The sequence below is a fragment of the Labrus bergylta genome, chromosome 20 (assembly GCF_963930695.1).
Source record: "Labrus bergylta chromosome 20, fLabBer1.1, whole genome shotgun sequence".
Taxonomy (NCBI): domain Eukaryota; kingdom Metazoa; phylum Chordata; class Actinopteri; order Labriformes; family Labridae; genus Labrus; species Labrus bergylta.
Window position 1 is genome coordinate 9,826,040 of NC_089214.1, and position 20,738 is coordinate 9,846,777.

The following is a 20,738-nucleotide window of genomic DNA, read 5'->3' on the forward strand; positions in this document are numbered from 1 at the left end:
ATGGCAGATCATCAACCTTCAGATGAGGTCCTCCCCCCTGGCAGCTCTGAACCTGAGATCAATGGCTGTGCTCCTTCACCAAACTTAGAGCTCCAGGCAGAGGAGCAGAGAATCCATGATGAGGTGGAGGAGGAGAAAGAAGGAGGAGCAGACAGAGAGATGACCAAACCCAGACCTCCTCTGCTTAACCTCCGTAGAGGTAGAGACATTGAGCAATTCATTCAAACTCAAGTCCCCTGATGGTTTGTTGACCTGAGTTTGGCATTCTGCTTTATATATTTGTTTTGTAGTTTTTCATCTATTTATTTTTTCTCTCCTAACAGTTATTAATAAAAACAAATGGAATAAGTATTTGACTTCTACATGTTTTGAGTGATTTGTATGTTTCTGAGATGTGAATGGCGGAGGTCACCGGCGGATAGGAAATCAGAACCTGAGGGCCAATCATCCCATGTCTCCTGCTGCAGCTGCCACATGTTCCACTGCTGGCACCTCTGTGAGTTAACATGAACAGTGCTAGTTCAATTCTTAAACAGTGAGCTCTTATTTCTGGGTCTTTAGAGTCTTATACAGACACCCTGCAGTGTCATGTTTTTACACCTGCACGAAACGCCTGAAAACTTCCTGAAGGGTCAGCTTACCCTTCCTGCCAGCCCCCTGGTTATTTTTCCCGCTTGAATTCAGGGTCATACTTCACAATAGTGCTCCCAGCGCTATAGCAATACATTACAGAGACGAGATGACGTGAGAACGCAGCAGGAAATATTCAGCAACATTCACTGTGAGAGAGCGGGGATGCTGACATTTAAAACCTGCGACTGTTGCTCAACCACACATGACCGGTGTGTAGCATTGAAGTACAAATATTAAATATTGCTTATAAAATATAATTGCACCTTGAGTATTATTTCATAGTTTGTGTGCATACTGTTTCAATGTGAGCCCTGTTTGTGTTAATATTGGGGCATTAAGCAGTAGAAACACATTTTCTTTAGACTATGAGGGAGACCACAAATAGATGTAAAAGAGAGAGTGATATCCTGCAAACAATCTTTTGGAAACCTTTGAAAACAAGTTCAAAATACATAAAAAAGTGTTGATATGTAGCCTAAATGTGTTCTTATTTTGTTTGTACTGAAAACATCTGGAGACAAAGGCAAAGAGAAACTAGCGTGCCCCCCTGAATATTCTGAAAGCTGCTGTGATCAGAGATATGACTCGGGGGACTCGGATTTGTCTCCAGGTGTCCGGTAAAAGGATGCAGCTGTTGTCCAATGAGGCGAGGAGAGAGATGGCGAAGCAGGCCAGAGCAGTGAAGGAGGAGAGACGAGCGACTCTGGATGCTCGGCACAAATATCTGATCAACAGGTTGGTGGACGCTGGGACACTCGGGGAGCCGGAGGTGGAAGACGCCCTCCTCTCTGATGACAAGGTAGCAAGATAATAACTACCAGCTGAGAGACGTGATGTTTGACTTCTTCTTGTTCATGAGTTAGTGGATTCATCATCTCTCCTTCTTCAAGTTTACCTTGATTGATGACTTCTTTGCTGTAAATGGATCCAGGAAGCTGATATTCTTCTATCAGAGTTTGAAACAGGTAACTTTCACCCCTGTATGAATTCTGGTGAAAAGTAAATCTTTTCTTATTCTCTGCTGTGTCTCGCTTGTTCTTCAACACAAACTAAACTGTTTGAAAACTCACTGGTGCGTATCTCAGTCTAATTTGTTTATGATATTTCTTTAGGGCATATGAGCTGTACTGTTCTTGAATGATACGGTATGTTTGTGTCTCTCTCCCTTCCCTCTTTCCATCTCTCTCTCTCTGTTCTTTGTTCTCTCTCTCCAGAATCCTTACTCCAGTCTTGCCTCAGCTGTGAATGTAGCGCCCTCTGCTGTGGCTCAGAGGAAACTCTTCATAACTACAGGCAGTTCTGAGGTAGGTGTGATCCAACCAATCAGCAGATCTCTCTGTGGAGTTGTCAACATATATATATTCAGTTTCACTCTCCTTTTTTATGTCCACCATTGTTCTTCCTCAGAGACAATAACGACTCTGGTTGAGTCTGTTTATTTGTTGCTATGGAAGAAAATCCTGTGTGCTGCTCTGTTTGGTGGTTAGCAGGGTGATAACAAACACCTTCAGTATACATTACACATTCTGAAAACTGACAAACCAGTCTAACAAGAGAGTAGAGTGTCTCCTGGATCAATCTGGATCCTCCTAAAAATCTACATGCAAATAATTGTGCAATTCTGATCTAGGTGTTGAGTTATTGTGGCAATATATTTAATTCATTTTTGACAACTATTTTCTCTCTTCATTACAAATATGGTCACTTCTGGCTTAAAAAATCTCAAGACAGCCCAAATGCCAAACTATGAAATAAAAAAAAGGCAGCCAACAAACCATTCGATTGGCACCACTGATGGTCCATAAATAATTAAGACTTTTGAGTTGATGTTAGATAATAGTATTTTTCAGGACAAACAAAAAACTGTCAGCTCTTTGTCCTCATTGTTTGGCCATAGTTTTGGACTCAAGCGCGTCAAATAAACTGAAACTTTAACACCCTCTCTGTATGCTTTTTCCAGCCTTTACTGGGGAAGTGTCTGTTCTTCCTGAGGACCACCGACAAGGCGATAACCACGGCTAACATACAGCAGGTCAGTGGCTTGGTTTGGTCCCACACAATCAGAAAATAAAGGAGGATGCACAGTACTGTTTACTCCACCTGTTTAGTGAGACTGAGTGTTGTCCCATTGTCTGCAGGAGGTGAACTTCGGCTCGTTGGACTGCAGTGACGGCAGCTTCCTGAACAGTCTGGAAGCTCTGCTGTCTCACGTCATGTTACCGGCCCTCCGATCACAGCAGGTACGCACACCTGTTCCCTCTGTTTTCTGTTGGTTGTCAGATATAAAAAAACATTTTCATTGCATGCTTTTATTATCCATGTTCTTCAGAAACTTCATTTTGATTTAGATATATTTTCAATGCTCATCTTTTTTTTGTCCTTGCTGTTACATTAAAAATGTTTCCAGACGTGGGGCTCTGTGCAGGAGGGCACGTCCTGTCCAGACGTCCAGTCCTTCCTGTCTTCAGTGGACAAGTTCATCAATAATCTGAGCTCGACCAGAGTCAGCATGCAGAGAAAGTTCACGCTGCTGCAGGTCGACCTTCCTGATGCCATCAATCAGCTGAGCAGCCCTGCAGACTACACAGCAGCAGGTAGGAGGGTAAACCAGAGTCAACTCTTTCAATCTGATACCATTCTACTGTATCATATCATGAGTAATATTTCCAAACACTCTGAAATGACACTGGTAGCAGCTGTTGTCTTATATTTTGAATTCAGTCATTGGGAACAGCTCTGAAAACAGACAAATGGATTTATGTAGCGTGCTTACTTCCCCCGACTTATGCTAGCTGGCTAACATTAACCAATGATCTCCTCAGCAGCTGTCAGCTACAAACACATTCACTAACACATTCACTAACCTGAAACAAACAATCGAGGTTCACTGGATGCAAAAAAACCACGATCCACTTTTTGTGGACGGCATCATTCTTATTGTTGTTTATTGCATTAGGTATGTATTGTGTTTGAAAGTAAAATAAATGAAATAGATAAATAATTTAACATGTGCCAAAAGCCTCAACTGCAGTTGTCGAATTAATAATTGTGAAAAAAGAAAAACGCTGTTGCTTCTGCTCTCAGCGAATAACAGAGAGCTGGTGGAGCGTTTGGAGGGCGTGGTGTCAGTGTGGAACAATCAGATCAAGCAGGTGCTTACGGAAAGCGAGCAGATAAGAAAAGAGGCCGACGACGTGGGACCATCAGCTGAGCTGGAGCACTGGAAGAGACGCATGGTCACCTTTAACAGGTAGACACACACGTTTCAGTGCTTCATTTTCAATCCACAAGTGATCATCTTCTTTTTTTTCCTGTTTACAGTCCATCTCTGACATTCACAGATTAATACTGTTACACTGACCTACTCTAACACACAGAGTACACAGATTTATATTATATCACACACTGTCATAGATCTGTCTCTCTTTACATTATGTAGACTGGGCTCCTTAAAATGAAGAAGTGACTGTTAAGACAGTCTATATCTGAAATAATAACCTAGACACAATACTCCAAATAAGTTAATGCAAGAAAAACATTGTGTATGTGTGTGTGTGTTTTTGTGTGTTTGTCAGTCTGATTGAGGAGGTGAAGCGTCTCCAGGTGAAAAGGACTCTGGGAGTTCTGCAGGTCACCAGGTCTCGAACTCTACAATCCTGGAAAGAACTGGTCAGCTGAATCATAAGTCATATGAGGTTTAGCTCGGTTTATAACAGGATTCTGTAGCTAATTTCATGATCGGTTGGTTTTGTAAGGACGGGGAGATCACTGTTGTTGCTAACGAAGCCAAGGACAACGTGAAGTATCTGCAGACTCTGGACAAGTTTTTGGGACCTCTGGGGAAATGCACTCCGGTAAGAAGAAGCAATTATTGTGTTGTCAGAGAGGTTAAAGGCTTACTAGGCGACTTTGGGAGCAAATTTTCAGAGAAAATCTGTTTGATATAAAAAAAAAGATTTGCCCCACTACAAGAAACATGTTGAATCGATGATGATATCCCCCTTCCCCGGCAGACCAGTATCCTAGAGCACATCCCTGGCCTAATGACCAGCATCAGGATGATCCACACCGTGTCTCAGTACTACAACACCTCAGAGAGGATGACATCTCTGCTGCTTAAGGTCACCAACCAGATGATCAGCTCCTGCAGGAGCTACCTGTTGCAGGGTGCAGCTCGGATCTGGGACCACAGCAGGTACTGGACCAGTACACCTGTTCAGACCGCATATGTTTACATTACAATACAAATGAATTAGAAAAAAAATGTGTATTTTTGTGTGTCTCAGGCCCGTGCTGATGCAACGTATCTCAGACTGCTGTAAGCTGAATGAGGAGTATCAGAGAAGCTTCCAGAGCATCAGAGACAAACTGAGAGAAAATCCTGAAAACAGACAGTTTGACTTCAGGTAAACTCTGAGCAGCAACTCACACAGTCACACAGTTCATCTGATGACTTTTTAGTTTTTCAGTTGATCAGTCTCACACATAAAATATGTCTAAATTGATCTAGTGAACAATGGCCTAAAAGCCTGCACAAGCTTTTATAAAGGTAATCTTAAGGCTGTTTATAAAATATTTGTTTTATACTAGCAATAGAAACGGGCCCCTAGAGAAGGACATACTCTGCTCCCAATCAAAGCAGGCAGCAACAGAGCTCCACTTTCTCACATCGTACCCTAAATAGGTTCTTCTTAATTCCAATTATTTAGCGGACGAGAAATTTCCCTCAAGAAAGACAAAACAAACAAAAAAAAAACAGATGAAACTGAAGCGTTAACGTTTGTCATCTTATTTCTCTGTTCCCTTATTTGCAGTGAGAACTACATCTTTGGGAAGTTTGACGCGTTCTGCAGGCGTCTGGAGAAAATAGCTGACATGGCGACCACGCTTGAGAGCCTGGCTGCTCTGAAAAGCATGAAGGTTGGGTAGTTTATGAGCTCGTTATTCAACCTTTTCACTGAGAGATAACGATATCATCGGCATAAAAGTCTAACCATGGATCTTTTATTGCAACTTATATAATTGTCCCTTCTCTGATATTTAGAAAAGGCTCTGAGGGGCACGTAGGGAAATCAAAAATCTGCTTTTCTTTTGTTTCAGAGAATAATTAAAGATATCCCTATGCCAATTCTAACTGTATACTGTATATTACACTGTTGTTATCAAGTTGTTTTAGCTGCAAAGTTTAGCTTGAACCTCACCTGGAGGTCTTTTCTTTTCTAATCAGCTAACATGTCTTCTGATTTAACCGGATGGTTTGTTACTAAATTGGAGCTTAGGAGAAATCTGTGAACCTGACAAAGAAAACGCTTTTGTTCCAGGTGGAGGGCATCGAGAAGATTTATGTTCGCTATCAGACCGTAGTCTCAACAACAAAGTCCAAGACATACGACATCCTGGACCCCCGCAAGCTGGAGGTAACAGTAGATAAATAATAAAATAAATAAATAAATAATATTACATGCTACTTATAAAAACTATAGTAAGTGTGTAAATAGAACGAATAAGTAGCACCTGTTTGTAATTATCAGAAATAATTTTAAAGATCTTATGTGTTATCATGTTTCCAACTAGGCTATTTCACCGCCTGTCTGCTTCAGTATTTTCAGCTGCTTTTTTTTCAAGGATAAGATTTTTTACCAAAACCAACAATTAACTGAAAAAAAGATTTGTGTGTGCGTGTGTGTGTGTGTGTTTCAGTTTGACAGTGACTATGCAGACTTCCAGCTCCAGGTTCAGGGTTTGTTCCAGTCTCTTCAGTCTCTGCTGGACGTTTGGTTCCAACAGTCTCTCACTGTGAGTTCAGCACTGATTCATGTTGTTTAAATTTAAAGTTTAAAGTGGAGGTGAACAGAACAGCGGTCAGACCTTTGACATAGTGATTTGTTTGTGTTTCAGACGGAGCGAATGCTGCAGCTACTTGCAGTATTCGAGTCCGGTCCAACAGCTGGTCTGGACCTGAAGAAGCACTACCTACTGCTGCTGCAGCGCTACAGCAAAGAGCTGGAGCTTCTGAGGAAGACCTACCAGAGACAGAGGGAGAGCCCGCCCATTGGACGCAACCTGCCCCCGGTAAATACACACATCCACCTTGACCTACAGCCACTTTATCAACACTTTGCAAATCAGCCCTAAATTACGCTGCTCTTGTTGCTGTTGTTCTCCGTTACGGTAGCTTGTACTTACGCTCAACAAAAAACCATCAGCTCACATAAATCTTCTCCTCCCACAAAACTTAATGGGAACATATATCTCCAGTCACCATTATACTATGCAGTGCAACACTCTGTGTCTCCTTACTCAAAATAATGACTACAACAACGACTACTCGAGTAATCATACCCATCCCTCGTCTCTATCCTCGTGTCCTTCTCAGGTGGCGGGCAGGATCCTGTGGTGTCAACAACTTTTCAGGAAGATTGAAGCTCCCATGTTGATCCTGAAGAATAAGCTCGACATCCTCAAGGTATAAACTTTGATTTAACGATCATATGACTCATCAATATTACTGATTAATATGACCTCAGTGAGCCTGGCTGTTCCTCCCTCTGCCAGGGTCCAGACCTGACTAAGGTGATCCGGAGCTACAACAAAATGGCCGTGGTGCTGCTGCAGTACGAGTTGCTGCACCTGCAGGGCTGGAGTCAGGCTGCAGAGGGCGCACCACACTGCCTGAGCGCCGCCCTGCTGGTCAGAAATGACAACAACCAGGTGATGGTTCATGCAATGATAGGCCAGTTGACTGTATTCACAGGGTGACAGTAGCTACAGTATCTGTAGGATACGCTATTTGAGCTCGGTAGGTATCAAAATTGGTCTTATACACCAGATTTTGTGGAAATTTCTTTTTAGATACAGTATAATGTTTAAAAAATGTATAGCTGGCATGTCATTCTCTGCTCTCTCTCCCCAGTTTCTCACTCCATCCTCTGTCCTATCTAATAAAAGGAGAAAAAAGACTAAATACAAATCTTAAAAAATGAGAGATGCACAGCTGAATGTCACCTGCATAATAATGACAGGAGATATACATTTTTATTTTTCTGTAACATTCCCCAGAAGGAGCAGATAGAAAAAAAACAACAGAGGGCCCAGAACAAAATCCTGAGGAACACCAAAAGACAGGCATTCTACAGAAAAAAATTACAAACAGTAACTGAAATTGTTGTGTCAGACAATTGAGAGGAGAACCGATCTAAGGAAGTTCCAGAGACATCGACGTTCTTTCTGAGCCTCTCAATTCTATTGATTGCGTGACAAACATTGTCTATCCTCAGCAGGTTTTTGTGAACCTCGACCCTGGGGTTCTGGAGATGCTGCAGGAGGCCCGATGGATGACCAAGCTGGGAGTTCCTGTGCCAAAGGTTGTCCAGAAAATGATCTCAAGAGAAGAACATGTCAAAGCTCTGCACACAAGGTGAGAATAACTCTTCACTGTGGGAGGTTGTTCCTCGTTTGAAGAGGCAGGAATGTTAAACAGGCATTCTGAGGAGTGGAAGCCAACATTTTAATCAATCACACTAAGAACATAATATGGAGTTGCTGATCAGCCAAATAAACTCCTTTCTGTTCAATTATTTTCACTACTCTTTGCTCAAACCCGTCTTTTTCAAGATTCATGCATGTGCCCTGAATTTCCATTGCTTTGTTTGCCTGTTTGTGCAGTTTTTTTGTTGCACCAATAAAAGAACCATGCAGAATATTTTTCTCATATTGTTTTTGTAGTTTAATTTGATTAGACACTACTCCCATTTATTTCCTCGAATCAAGCTGGCTTTAACCACCAGGATTTTACTGAGGTTTTTTGTAAAAGCTTTGTTTTTTTTACTACTTTTGTGCCGTTTGATTTGATTGGATAATAAGCTGTGTTTTATATCAAACTGTCCTTGGATGTTCAGAAACTGACTAACTATCTGGATTGTACTGAAACTTTTTTGATAAACTTAAATTACTTATCCAACTATCCAACTCGTTATACCTTGACATCTTTGAAGCCATGTTTCTTTACTTTCTCGTCTCTACTTAGTTAGACCTGACTGGATCCACCCTGCTGGTCTGTCCTGCCTTCTTATAAAAACTCATATTTGATTGACTTGACTGTCTTTGTTGCTTATCCAGGCTGCTGGATTTGATCCAGGACTACAGCTCATTGGTTGCAAAGATACCGCCTTCACTCCTCCCTCTGATGCAGCCCTTCATTGGCCGGGTGGAGGCGTCTCTCTCTCCTGGCCTCACCGCACTCTCCTGGACCGCTCTGAACACCGACCTATGTGAGCATGCGACGATAAATAAAAGATTTAGTTTGTTTTTTTGCATTTGAATGATGTTAATGCTGCAAACCCATTTAAATAAAACATTATCAATCAACAAACTTTACTTTGATCACCATTAGGACTAATGGTAACCCCTCTTCACTCTGTGTGCTGCTCAGTCATACAGGGTGTGTATGAGGCTCTAAAGGATCTGGATCAGGTGTCTAAAGCTGCAGCAGACCTGTTGGAGTGTCGTATTGGTCAGCTGCTTCAGTCCATGTCGTCCAGCTGTCTGCTGGTCCTGCCTGAAGACTCACCTGTCTCACCTGAGGACCTCCTGCTGCAGACAGACAGCTCAGTCCAAGCTGCTGCCGTCACCCTGAACTGGTGATACAGATGATAGAACAACATAATGCTATACTGCCACTGTTAGGATTTAGGTCTCCACTCATTTAGGTCTCAGCAAATACACCAATGCACATTTCATACAATAAAAACAGTTGTTTATAAAACCCAAATATTAAGCCTGGGTCTCTAGAAAATACAGATTTAACACTGTATCACTCTTTGCTCTGCTCATTGTTGACCAAAAATGTTATTATTTGGTGGTGTTGTTTGTGTGCGGATACAGGCAGAGTCAGCAGGTGGAGAGGTGCGTCTTTGAGCTGATTGACGAGTTGAAGAGGAAGATGAAGACGCCAGAGACAGTTAATCTGGAGGTAAAATAACACACAGAAGATTACAAAACAAAGTTAGATTACATTTAATCTCTACCACCACCTTCTCCTCCTGCTCAGGGGTCTTTCCAGTGCCTCCATCCAGACTTCAAACAGAAGACTCGCTGTCAGTCGTGTCTTCCTTGTCGATTCTACAACCTGATTGGTCAGCTCTGTCACCGCAACACTGAAGCCCTCGTTAAAGGTCGGGCCTTCTTCGTGTCCTTTCCTTTCCCGTCATGGCTTTTATCTCTCATTTTTCATGGCTTCATTCCTGCCAGTATTTACTCCCTAAGCCAGAAATCAGACAAATTATCGCTGTTTAGATGATTTCCTGGTGAAACCTGATGGCCTGCCCATGGACCGACTATGTTTTGGGGAGTGGACTGTTTCCTCATGATCACAAGCTGTTTAGTTCCACTGAAAGGGAAAAGGGCATTTAAAAAAATTAAAGTCTGTACATGGTTAAATTAGCTGTTGTGATTTGTTATTTAATTGTGTTATAGTCATTTATCTGACAGATCTGTATTGTCCACCACAAACCTCTGAGCTCTCTGATTAGTCCTTTTCCTTTCAGCCACCAAATCCTCTCTGGACGCCCTGAGGAGGAGACTTCATGTCCCCAAAGTCCAGCCTCCCTCCTCCTACAGCAGCCAATCAGCGCCCCCTCCTCTCTTCAGAGCCTCTATGCAGCTCGCCATCCCAAACATCGTCCTCAGACCCAGTGTGGACGACATCCAGGTAACTTTGATATTTTTCTATTATTGCTAAAAACACTTCAGTATAGACTGAATAACTAAACACACTTTCAGATAGGATTTGTTATCTTAATCATGGATGGAGCAGTGACATGAGTGGTTGTTTCTGTGTGTGTGTGTGTGTGTGTGTGTGTGTGTGTGTGTGTGTGTATGTGTGTGTGTGTGTGTGTGTGTGTGTGTGTGTGTGTGTGTGTGTGTGTGTGTGTTTTCAGAGCTCTGTGAACAGGCTGGTAAACATTGTGTTGTCTGTGACTAAAGACATCCCTCTGTGGACTTTTGCTCACCTGCAGTTCAAACAGCAGCAGGTACGCTCATCACTCAGCTCATTCAAATGCCACACCTGACACCAGTCAGCCAATCACACACCAGTATTACTGTCTCTGCCAGGTGGAGCAGGCGGCGCTCCGGGATTCGGGAGACGACATCCCGTTGAAGCCGCCGGTGCTGAGGCCTCTGGACCGACAGCTGGTCGAACACAAAGACATCAACAAGTCAGCTGTCAATTAATTTGTCAATTGATTAAAATCTTGTTTTGATATTTGAATACGAAGACAGAGGAAACCAACACGGAATGCGTTAATGCACAAAAATAAGGACAGCCAATCAGAGGAGAGGGACAACAAAAACGTTTGGACTTTAAAAACACAGTGAACGTCTGTTTTTCCTCAAACCTATTTTTATTAAACTCTTGTTTTCCAAAGCTGAAGAAGAAAACTCAACAATACACAAGCTGTAAATAAAATACAGTAACACAAAAACACACCAAACAAAAGGAGAGGAAACAATAGTTACTTGTCAGAGTCTGTCGACATCTTTAAACTTGCCAAATCCCAGAGCACCATCTGTTTTGTTTTTATTTCATGTGCCATCTTTGCTTTTGTAGATTTCTCTGTCGTGGCGTACAGCTTTGACAACTTGTGTCCTCTTTTCTCTGCTTTGACAGTCTCCTTTCTCATGGAACGTCTCTCATCCAGTCAGAATACTCGATCTGAACTGTTGTGTCGACTGTGTTCTTCATGTTGTTGTGTTGAGCAGGTCTATGATGCAGCTCGGCTCCATCGTGTCGACGCTCAGAGCTCAGGCTGCAGACACTCTGACTGAGCTCTCCCACTTCTCTACTTTGTGGAACCAGGTCAGTGTGTGTGTGTGTGTGTGTGTGTGTGTGTGTGTGTGTGTGTGTGTGTGAGTGTTTGTGGGGTGTTGTTGTTAGACTAACAGCTGTTTGTGTTTAGGATACGGAGGAGCAGGTTCAGGCCTTCCTGCTGTCTGATCCCTCGCTCACCGAGTTCAACTCTCAGATCTCCTTCTACTCCGTAAGTCCACTTCCTGTTTGGTCACATGATCTCTTCATACATGTCACAGTTTTCAATGATAAAATGTTGTTACTTGTCAGTTGATTTATTACCTAAGTAAACAGTTTCCCAATAAATCCATGGTCTTAATCTGTAGTTGCAAATCTTGCGTTCAAATGCTAATTTTCTCTACCCACAATGCCCTGCTGTCCCTGCAGAAGCTGGAGGTGCAGATCTCAGAGCTCCCAGCGTTTTTCACGGTGGGTTCAGTTCTCTTCGACACCGAGCAGCTGAAACTGTCGCTCACTCAGGAGTGTCGGCTGTGGAAACGGGCCTTCGGCACCGCACTCAACCGCAGGGCATCCACCAACATGGACGACATCTTCTCATTCGTCGACGCGCTGACCAAGAGGCTTCAGCGTCCAATCACAGACCTGGAGGATGTGCGGGGAGCGATGGCAGCACTCAGAGAGGTCAGCTGGCCTCTTATAGACATCTGACATCAATGCTATCAAAAAGTCTCCTGTTTGTTCCTTTCCTGTTATCCTATAATTGAAACACTTGTTGCACTGATACCTCTGTATGTTAATGACTACTGTGCCAGTTGTTCTTTTAGCGATGCATCTATAAATCTCCCTCTCTCCAGATTCAGTCCTCCATTTAGTTTCCATTCTTTCTTCTCTCACTCTCTCACCTCCTGTGTGCTACCTGTTTGAGGTTCGGGAGGCAGAGGTTCGCATTGACGCCACCATCGGTCCGGTGGAGGAATCCTTCGCTCTGCTCACCAAACACGAGCTGCTCTTCAGCGACGGGAACTCAGAGCGCGTGGATGTCCTGACGTACGCCTGGAAGAACCTCAACAGCCTGGTGAGACGGAGGATCATGTTCTAAATATCTCTAAAGATTTGAACTCGTACATACCCGTCACGCATTTTGTCTCACACCTCATCTTCTGGGATCACAGAGACTTTTTCACAATCAGACTGATTTGGGTTTGAAAGCTGAGGGCTGAGCTGAAAATGGTTTGGTGGATATAAAAATGAAGAACTTAGGTTTGACTTTTAATAAGCATATTTTGAGAATTATAAAGATTTTAAACATGAAAGCTGATTACAGAACAATAACACAACCAACTACTGACACTAAAGAGCTTTTCTTTGGACACACTGCTGACACCAAACAGCTGATAAAACCCTCTGCTCCAAGTCACTAAGGTTATGAAGGTTATCCAACATTTCAAGCCCATCACAATAACTCTCCTAATCCCGAATTAGAAATTAATTCCAAACTAGTCTGCGTTTGAACGTACGCAGAGCTGCTGCAACCCAGTACAAGTGTGAGTGTGTTGTGCCCTCAGGTGGATCAGAACCAGAACACTCTCATGAGGATCCAGCCCAGCATGAAGGCGGACCTGCTGTCCGCGGTGCAGAGTTTCCAGATCCACGTTCAGAGCTTCTGCAGCGAGTACAACCACAGGTACACCCTGTGAGGGACAAATGGTACATATTCTGTATGATAACAGGTGAACAGTCAGACCTGTGTGCTTGCAGGGGTCCTGGGATGGAGGGCGTGGCTCCTGCTGAAGCCAGCGAGCGGCTACAGAGCTTCCAGGCTGAGTTTGATCAGCTGTGGAGGAAGTACACCACCTACAGTGGAGGAGAGGAGCTGTTTGGACTGCCGGTTAACGGTACGAGCAACTGAAGACATTAGCTACGTCACCTGTTGGTTTATGATGTGAATATGAAGCGTGGAGTTCAGCATTTGGCAGCCACAATGTTGGTTTTCTGGAGCCAAAAATGATCATACATGAAGGAGAAGGTAAAGGGAGGGGTTAGAAAACACCAAGTTATAAGAGCTAAACACTAGTGGTGAATGTTTACCCTCGTGTTCCCCACAAACACAGATTCTATCTATCGCTGATGGAGGTGGCAGATTAACAACACATACTGCCGCCCACCAGTTTCTCTGCAGGGAAAACCAGCAACAATCTTGACTCTCTCAATAAATGTATGACAAACACTGAGCAAACTAATAAGCTAGGAAAAATGTTAATGTAATCATACTTCCTCCTCCTCCTCCTCCTCCTCCTCCCTGCAGAGTACCCTGAGCTGCAGAGAATCAGGAGGGAGCTGTCTCTGCTGTCCAAACTCTACTCTCTGTATAACTCCGTCATCGACAGCGTGGCCGGATACCATGACATCCTGTGGGCGGAGCTTAACATCGAGAAGATCAACACTGAGCTGCAGGACTTCCAGAACAGGTAGAGGAAGGACACAACAAATAAATACAGAAATTGTTTATAATTTTGTAACCTTATATGGATAAATAGTTTAACACAAATTAAGTGTGATTGATTGGTTTATTTAATGGTTTGATTGGATAATCGATGGATTGATTGGTTGGCTCACTGGGTCATCGTACGTGTTCCAGGATCCGGAAGCTTCCAAAGGCGTTGAAGGATTGGCCGGCTTTCAGAGATCTCAAGAAAACCATCGATGACTTCACGGAGAGCTGCCCGCTGCTCTACATGATGGCCAACAAGGTGAGAAGTCATTCACCATAGTCCCACATGTTCCTGTACTAATACACACACCACTGTCACTCCGATGAACAGTCAGCGATTTAACCATTTGTGTTTCAGGCCATGCTGCCTCGACACTGGACTCGCCTCAGTGAGTTGACTGGTCACAGCTTTCAGGTGGAATCAGAGAGTTTGGCCCTCAAAAACATCATGGAGGCCCCGCTGCTGAAATACAAAGAGGACATTGAGGTATCACTAAGGCGATTCAGTACAGACACTGCTGCTGCTATTGCTCTTTCTTAATTCTGTTATTGACCTTTTCTCCCTCTAATCTTGTTTTTTAAATGTTATCCTTACCGTAAGACAGGAAAAAATACAAAGTGAATGAAAAGGTAACAGTTTATTTGAAGATTCTTTTATATTCAAAAAAAATATATATTTAAAATGTTTCTGTGCATCAGGATGTCTGTATCAGCGCGGTGAAGGAGCGGGACATCGAGGCCAAGCTGAAGGACGTTGTAGCCGAGTGGAGCAGCCACGCGCTCGCCTTCGCCCCCTTCAGGACCAGGGGAGAACTGCTGCTGAAAGGGGCCGACACAGCTGAGAAAATGACCATGATGGAGGACAGTCTGATGGTGCTGGCGTCACTGCTGAGCAACAGGTGAGGAGACGAGGGCCTGAGGAAGGGAGGGAGGAAAGGAGAGGAAGGATGCAAAGAAAGGAAAGAGAAAATGTAAATTAAAAGAATACTGAAAATGACATGAGTAAGAAGGACTGTGGTTCTTCCTCCTGCAGATACAACGCTCCCTTCAAGCCGTCCATCCAGCTTTGGGTCCAGAAACTCTCCAACACCTCCGAGATCATCGAGAAGTGGCTGTCTGTACAAAACCTCTGGATCTACCTGGAGGCGGTGTTTGTGGGCGGTGACATCGCTAAGCAGCTTCCTCAGGTCACAGTGAACCCCGAAAACTTTCTGTACACAGATTGTGTTTGTGTTTTTCAGCATCCCTTGACAGATTCAAGTTTGTCTTTGACTCATCCAGGAGGCCAAGCGTTTCCAGAACATTGACAAGTCGTGGCAGAGGATCATGCAGCGAGCACACGAGCTCCCTAATGTGGTGCAGTGCTGCGTGGGGGATGAGACACTCAGCCAGGTGCTGCCAACATGCCTCATAACACTCTGACTCTGTAAAACTTCTAGTGTTTCTGAGCGGCTCAGATTGTTAGTCTGACAACATTACAGACTCCATTGACAAAAATTGTCATTTTAATCCTACAATTATTCAAGAGTTGCTGGTCTAATCCATGTGTCTCTGTTAGAAATATAGTTATTCAGGATTCATGCTTGATTCAGACCAGGTTCTTATTTCCTCCTCCTCCTCCTCCTCTTCCTCCTTCAGTTGCTCCCTCACCTCCTCGAGCAGTTGGAGCATTGTCAGAAGTCTCTGTCTGGTTACCTGGAGAAGAAACGATTGGTGTTTCCTCGTTTTTTCTTTGTGTCTGATCCCGCCCTGCTGGAGATCCTAGGACAAGCCTCTGACTCGCACACGATACAGGTAACACACAGGTACACACTGGTTATACACTGGTAACATACTGGTTATACACTGTTGACACACAGGTAACACACTGGTTATACAGGCAACACACACATAAGAATATATTTTGGTGCGTGATTTTATTTTTCTTACTTTGCTTCTCCTTCTTCCCTCCACCTTTCTCTCTCCTCCCTTTTACTTTTTTTTTTTTTACCTTTCCCATTGTTGTTTTTCTTTTTGTTGTTGTTGTTGATTGAGTCTTCTCCATCGCTACCTCTCAGGCTCATCTGCTCAGTCTGTTTGACAACGTCAACAGAGTGGTTTTCAACGAGAAAATCTACGACCAGATCGTCAGCTTTCAGTCTCAAGAGGGAGAAACTGTGGACCTGAGCCAGCCTGTCCAGGCTCAGGTACACACTGCAGCTGGATTTACTATCATTATGGGGACTTTTTATTTACTTCTCAATGTCTGTATACATAGGATTGGAACATTTTCAGCTGAGTGGAAGTATGATATTAATCAACAGGCAACCACCTCAAAATGAAGCCTACATAAAACTGCAGTTCCTCCATTTTTGGTTGTCCAGTTTTGGGATAAATATTTCTTCAGTCGAAGTTACATAAATTAGATATCTAATGAAACAGTTTTGTCCAAATACTTTGTAACTTTTTGTACTTAAAATGCCTGAAACATGCAGCATTAGTAAGAACTTTGACTCGTGAAGCTTTGCAGTTGGTTTAACGTTTAGGTAACTGTAACTTGCCCATCCAGGGGAACGTGGAGGAGTGGTTGGGACAGTTGCTGTTCGGGGTGAGGCAGACGCTCCATGCTATCATTCGTCAGGCTTACCTGGCCATCAGCGACCCGGCCCTGAAGCTGCTGGAGTTCCAGTCTGCGTTTCCAGCTCAGGTCGGCCTGCTGGGAATCCAGATGATCTGGACCAAAGAAGCAGAGGATGCACTCGTCCTCAGCAAGTCGGACAAGAAGGTGCATCTCTATCCAGCTCTCTCTTTCTGCATCTCCCTCTCTCCCAATTTGTTTGGCCCATCCAGTCGCAGCAGATTTGATGCTATCATTAGTCTAGTTCTGCTCAGGGCCTGTTTAAAGGCAGCAGGACTTGTGTTGGGTCTCATTAAATATTATACCAAAGAGTACAGTCTAGACCTGCTCTTTATGAAACGTGTCCCAAGAAAAGTTTTGTTAGGATTTGGTGATATATAAATAGAAATTGATTTGTTGATTATAAAAATAGGAGCTAGGTTAAGACATGTCAAACAGATCCTCTCCTCTCATTCCACTTGTATCTGATTGCGGTTAACAGATCATGCAAACAACCAATCAGAAGTTCCTGGATATCCTCAACGAGCTGATCGACATGACGACCAGGGAGCTGAGCAAGAACGAGAGGACTAAATATGAGACGCTCATCACCATCCACGTCCACCAGAGGGACATCTTTGACGAGCTGGTGGGAGGAAAGGGAGCAGGCTAAATGTACAGCTGGATGTTGATGACGGCAGTTTTCATAATGCTCTGTTACCTCGCTCAGGTGCGTCTGAACGTGCGATCCGCGGCGGACTTTGAGTGGCAGAAACAGTCGCGGTTTTACTTCTTGGAGGAGACGGACAGGTGTATCATCCAAATCACAGATGTTGAGTTCAGCTACTGCAACGAATACCTCGGCTGTACGGACAGACTCGTCATCACCCCGCTGACCGACAGGTACACACACAGACACACACCATAGACACACTCCCACACACACACAGACCTGAAACATCACCTTAGCCACTGACTGTCAGGTGAAACCATCTTTAAGATGAGGCCTGTATCGACCAGGATGTTAACACTCCTTTGAACATCTGTCCCAGGTGTTACATCACTCTGTCTCAGGCTCTGGGCATGAGTATGGGCGGAGCTCCGGCTGGTCCAGCAGGAACAGGTAAGGCAGAACATGTCTTTAATGATAAACTTTCTCGTCTTGACTTTGTTGCATGTTCTACATATATGTGTGTTTGTGTTTCCAGGAAAGACAGAGACCACTAAAGACATGGGCCGCTGTCTGGGGAAATATGTGGTGGTTTTTAACTGTTCCGACCAGATGGACTACAGAGGACTGGGACGCATATATAAAGGTGTGTGAGTGTGTACGTTTTTCTCTGAAGGCTCCAGCCCTTAGATTGGTGTTAGTGTAAAGGTGACGGCCTCGCCCACTTCTTTGTGGGTTGTCCATGTGAGATCTTCAGAGAAGTGCACCACTGGGTACTTGAAGCTGCAAACCCTCTCTACCAGCATCCACACACTCACACTCACAGGTGTCAGACAACTCCTCCCACTCTTAGAGCTTCTGTCTGGACAGAGACTATATATTTTTTCATAAGGAGAGAGAGTATGTGCAGCAACGAGCAGCTTCCTGAAGGAGTAGCAGAGTCCAGTGTCGGCTGCTCCAGGAGAAGGTCCAAGAACAGACATTAAAAACAGAACAGATGGAACCTTCATCACCTCACAAACACCACACATACCTGGACCAAAACCCATTTTACTCTTCTTCTTATCAGCTATTTCTGTGAGCTATTTCAGCATGAACTTAGCGCCATGTTGTGCAAAGAATGCTGGGATAAAACCAGTGCTGCTCAGTCAGGTGCCAGTTATTTGTTGTGCGTCTGCAGGTCTGGCCCAGTCCGGAGCCTGGGGCTGCTTTGATGAGTTTAACCGCATCGAACTGCCGGTTCTGTCCGTCGCCGCCCAGCAGATCTACATCGTCCTGCAGTGTAAGAAGAACAAGAAGAAACAGTTTGTGTTCACAGACGGAGACCTGGTCGATATGGACCCTGAGTTCGGCATCTTCCTCACCATGGTAACTGAGCTCTGACATCATTAAGCACAGGAAATGCAAGGATTATATACTATTATTTATTCATAAAGAAATCACCATGACAACCTGATTTTAAGGAGGACTTTACATCTACTAGAAGCTAGATTTCAAGAGTCATTTTTGGACATTAGAACCACCCAGGTGGTGAAACACAATTTATTTCCACACTAAACTACAATTGAACGTCTGCGGAGCTGGTGAATTTCCAGTAAAGCCCTCGGTTGATCTATGACTTTAAACTAGTCTAACCATTCTAAAGTTGGAGAAGTGAACCTCTGAATCAACCACAACGTTCCAGACTTCAAAAGTCTTCTCTGTCCTCCAGAACCCAGGTTACGCAGGTCGCCAGGAGCTGCCAGAGAACCTGAAGATTCAGTTTCGGACTGTAGCCATGATGGTGCCGGACAGAGCAATCATCATGAGGGTCAAACTGGCCAGTGCAGGTTTCCGTGACAACCAGGTCCTCAGCAGGAAGTTCTACACCCTCTACAAGCTGTGTGAGGAGCAGCTCTCCAAACAGGTCATAGAGGTCAAACTTGATCATATTTAAGTCTCTGCTCACTGCACTAGATTAACATGTTTCTTATTGTTTCCACACCAGGTCCATTATGATTTTGGTCTGAGGAACATTTTGTCCGTTTTAAGGACGCTGGGAGCTGTGAAGAGATCCAACCCATCAGAACCGGAGAAGACGGTGGTGATGAGGGTCCTGAGAGACATGAACCTCTCCAAACTGGTCTGTTAGTTTTCTATTAGCGATTTACTTCTGAGAGATCAGACAATATGAAAGTTTTCAACCATACTGTAAATACCTGAAATCTCAAACAGAGACGTGGCAACATTGACCTCGTCTCTGGCAGTTTTGACCATTGCAAGCCACACGGGAGAGATGAAGGTTTTCAGCTCAGTTGTATAAAAAAGAGGCTTCATCTCCTTCTTAAAGAGAGTCACTGCTTGGTACCTGATCACAGAAGCATGCTGGGAAAAAAATCAAGAACAATGTTGAAGGGTGGAAAAGCAGTCCAAATTGTGCCAATGGTTTCAAATATTCTTTTTCAAGTTTCCATCTTGTGACACATTTAAAACAGTACCATTGATCCTCTCTGTCTCTGCAGGTCGATGAGGATGAGCCTCTGTTCATGAGTCTGATCAATGATCTCTTCCCTGGCATTGGTAGGTTTCTATCTCTCACTACATTACACACTCAAACATCAGACCCATCAAAGAGTGAATTTTATGTAGATGTCTGCTTAATGATTGGATTTCATTGCATTACATTGGATTGTGTTCTGCTGCTTTAGCGCCCCACATTTACATCACAGTGGATAATACAACTCATATTACAAACTAAAATGAGAACACCTCCGCAAACAAAATTCAATGCGGAGTCTACAGATTCTACAACTTTTATGAAGAATATGTAACTAGAGATTACCAGCGTGGTCTTAGATTTGGATAACAAACCCAAACCCTCATATAAAAGTTTGGAAGCAAAAAGTCTTGGAGTCAGGCTGCGAATGTCAAAGAATGAACTGACTGCTTTATTCTGTTGCTGTTATTCTCAGGTTTATTTATAAATATACGTTTTCTACATATGTTTTAATGAGTTGTTTTATTTTCCTCCTCCTCCTCTGTAGTTCTTGATAAAGCTGGTTATCCCGACCTGGAGTCGTCTATCTTCAGTCAGGCTCAGCAGGCCGGACTGATTCCTCATCCCCCCTGGATCCTCAAACTGGTTCAGCTGTACGAGACGCAGAGAGTCCGACACGGTACGGCTCAGAACAGACTGAATCTTTCAGTTGTTGCTTTCCAGAATAATTTTTCTGATTGATAGCAGTTTGATGTTTTAAATTTACATTTTCCATCTTCATTTAGTGATCGGCTGGACTTTAATTTGTGCTACAAACGTTCAAACATAACGTTGTTGTTTTTTTTAATGTCCTCGCAAAATGGACTATTTCTCGGACATTTGTCCCAAATACTGAAAAATAGTGTCAGGTTTCAAAGTTATTTCATAAAAGTATCAAAAGTGAAGCCCTGAAGGATATGTGAAAAGAGCTGCATGGTTTTATTTCCCTACATGAAGACATAAAAGCTGCTTCATGTTCTCGCCATGAACAAATATAAGAGCTATTATTTATCGTTAGAAATA

At 43.6% G+C, this 20,738-nt stretch overlaps 1 protein-coding gene across 1 annotated transcript in view; it reads left to right on the forward strand.

Moving 5' to 3' along the window:
* The window catches only part of dnah5l (dynein, axonemal, heavy chain 5 like), a 44,435-nt gene continuing 23,697 nt past the window's right edge, over positions 1 to 20,738 (forward strand). The window contains exons 1-51 of the mRNA XM_065949156.1: positions 1 to 199; positions 393 to 496; positions 1,244 to 1,432; positions 1,524 to 1,598; positions 1,848 to 1,937; positions 2,594 to 2,665; positions 2,772 to 2,873; positions 3,041 to 3,227; positions 3,718 to 3,883; positions 4,209 to 4,302; positions 4,389 to 4,487; positions 4,647 to 4,828; positions 4,920 to 5,039; positions 5,448 to 5,553; positions 5,955 to 6,050; positions 6,334 to 6,429; positions 6,532 to 6,705; positions 7,010 to 7,099; positions 7,189 to 7,344; positions 7,911 to 8,050; positions 8,752 to 8,903; positions 9,065 to 9,272; positions 9,517 to 9,604; positions 9,683 to 9,806; positions 10,179 to 10,342; positions 10,572 to 10,664; positions 10,747 to 10,850; positions 11,395 to 11,491; positions 11,592 to 11,672; positions 11,870 to 12,124; positions 12,369 to 12,518; positions 13,009 to 13,127; positions 13,202 to 13,338; positions 13,749 to 13,911; positions 14,082 to 14,193; positions 14,293 to 14,421; positions 14,634 to 14,833; positions 14,968 to 15,121; positions 15,216 to 15,326; positions 15,573 to 15,728; positions 15,992 to 16,120; positions 16,483 to 16,698; positions 17,033 to 17,179; positions 17,261 to 17,433; positions 17,583 to 17,653; positions 17,739 to 17,846; positions 18,381 to 18,568; positions 18,912 to 19,106; positions 19,188 to 19,322; positions 19,702 to 19,759; positions 20,224 to 20,355. Coding sequence (XP_065805228.1) covers positions 1 to 199; positions 393 to 496; positions 1,244 to 1,432; positions 1,524 to 1,598; positions 1,848 to 1,937; positions 2,594 to 2,665; positions 2,772 to 2,873; positions 3,041 to 3,227; positions 3,718 to 3,883; positions 4,209 to 4,302; positions 4,389 to 4,487; positions 4,647 to 4,828; positions 4,920 to 5,039; positions 5,448 to 5,553; positions 5,955 to 6,050; positions 6,334 to 6,429; positions 6,532 to 6,705; positions 7,010 to 7,099; positions 7,189 to 7,344; positions 7,911 to 8,050; positions 8,752 to 8,903; positions 9,065 to 9,272; positions 9,517 to 9,604; positions 9,683 to 9,806; positions 10,179 to 10,342; positions 10,572 to 10,664; positions 10,747 to 10,850; positions 11,395 to 11,491; positions 11,592 to 11,672; positions 11,870 to 12,124; positions 12,369 to 12,518; positions 13,009 to 13,127; positions 13,202 to 13,338; positions 13,749 to 13,911; positions 14,082 to 14,193; positions 14,293 to 14,421; positions 14,634 to 14,833; positions 14,968 to 15,121; positions 15,216 to 15,326; positions 15,573 to 15,728; positions 15,992 to 16,120; positions 16,483 to 16,698; positions 17,033 to 17,179; positions 17,261 to 17,433; positions 17,583 to 17,653; positions 17,739 to 17,846; positions 18,381 to 18,568; positions 18,912 to 19,106; positions 19,188 to 19,322; positions 19,702 to 19,759; positions 20,224 to 20,355 — 6,886 coding nt within the window. The remainder of the gene's footprint in view (positions 200 to 392; positions 497 to 1,243; positions 1,433 to 1,523; positions 1,599 to 1,847; positions 1,938 to 2,593; positions 2,666 to 2,771; positions 2,874 to 3,040; positions 3,228 to 3,717; positions 3,884 to 4,208; positions 4,303 to 4,388; positions 4,488 to 4,646; positions 4,829 to 4,919; positions 5,040 to 5,447; positions 5,554 to 5,954; positions 6,051 to 6,333; positions 6,430 to 6,531; positions 6,706 to 7,009; positions 7,100 to 7,188; positions 7,345 to 7,910; positions 8,051 to 8,751; positions 8,904 to 9,064; positions 9,273 to 9,516; positions 9,605 to 9,682; positions 9,807 to 10,178; positions 10,343 to 10,571; positions 10,665 to 10,746; positions 10,851 to 11,394; positions 11,492 to 11,591; positions 11,673 to 11,869; positions 12,125 to 12,368; positions 12,519 to 13,008; positions 13,128 to 13,201; positions 13,339 to 13,748; positions 13,912 to 14,081; positions 14,194 to 14,292; positions 14,422 to 14,633; positions 14,834 to 14,967; positions 15,122 to 15,215; positions 15,327 to 15,572; positions 15,729 to 15,991; positions 16,121 to 16,482; positions 16,699 to 17,032; positions 17,180 to 17,260; positions 17,434 to 17,582; positions 17,654 to 17,738; positions 17,847 to 18,380; positions 18,569 to 18,911; positions 19,107 to 19,187; positions 19,323 to 19,701; positions 19,760 to 20,223; positions 20,356 to 20,738) is intronic.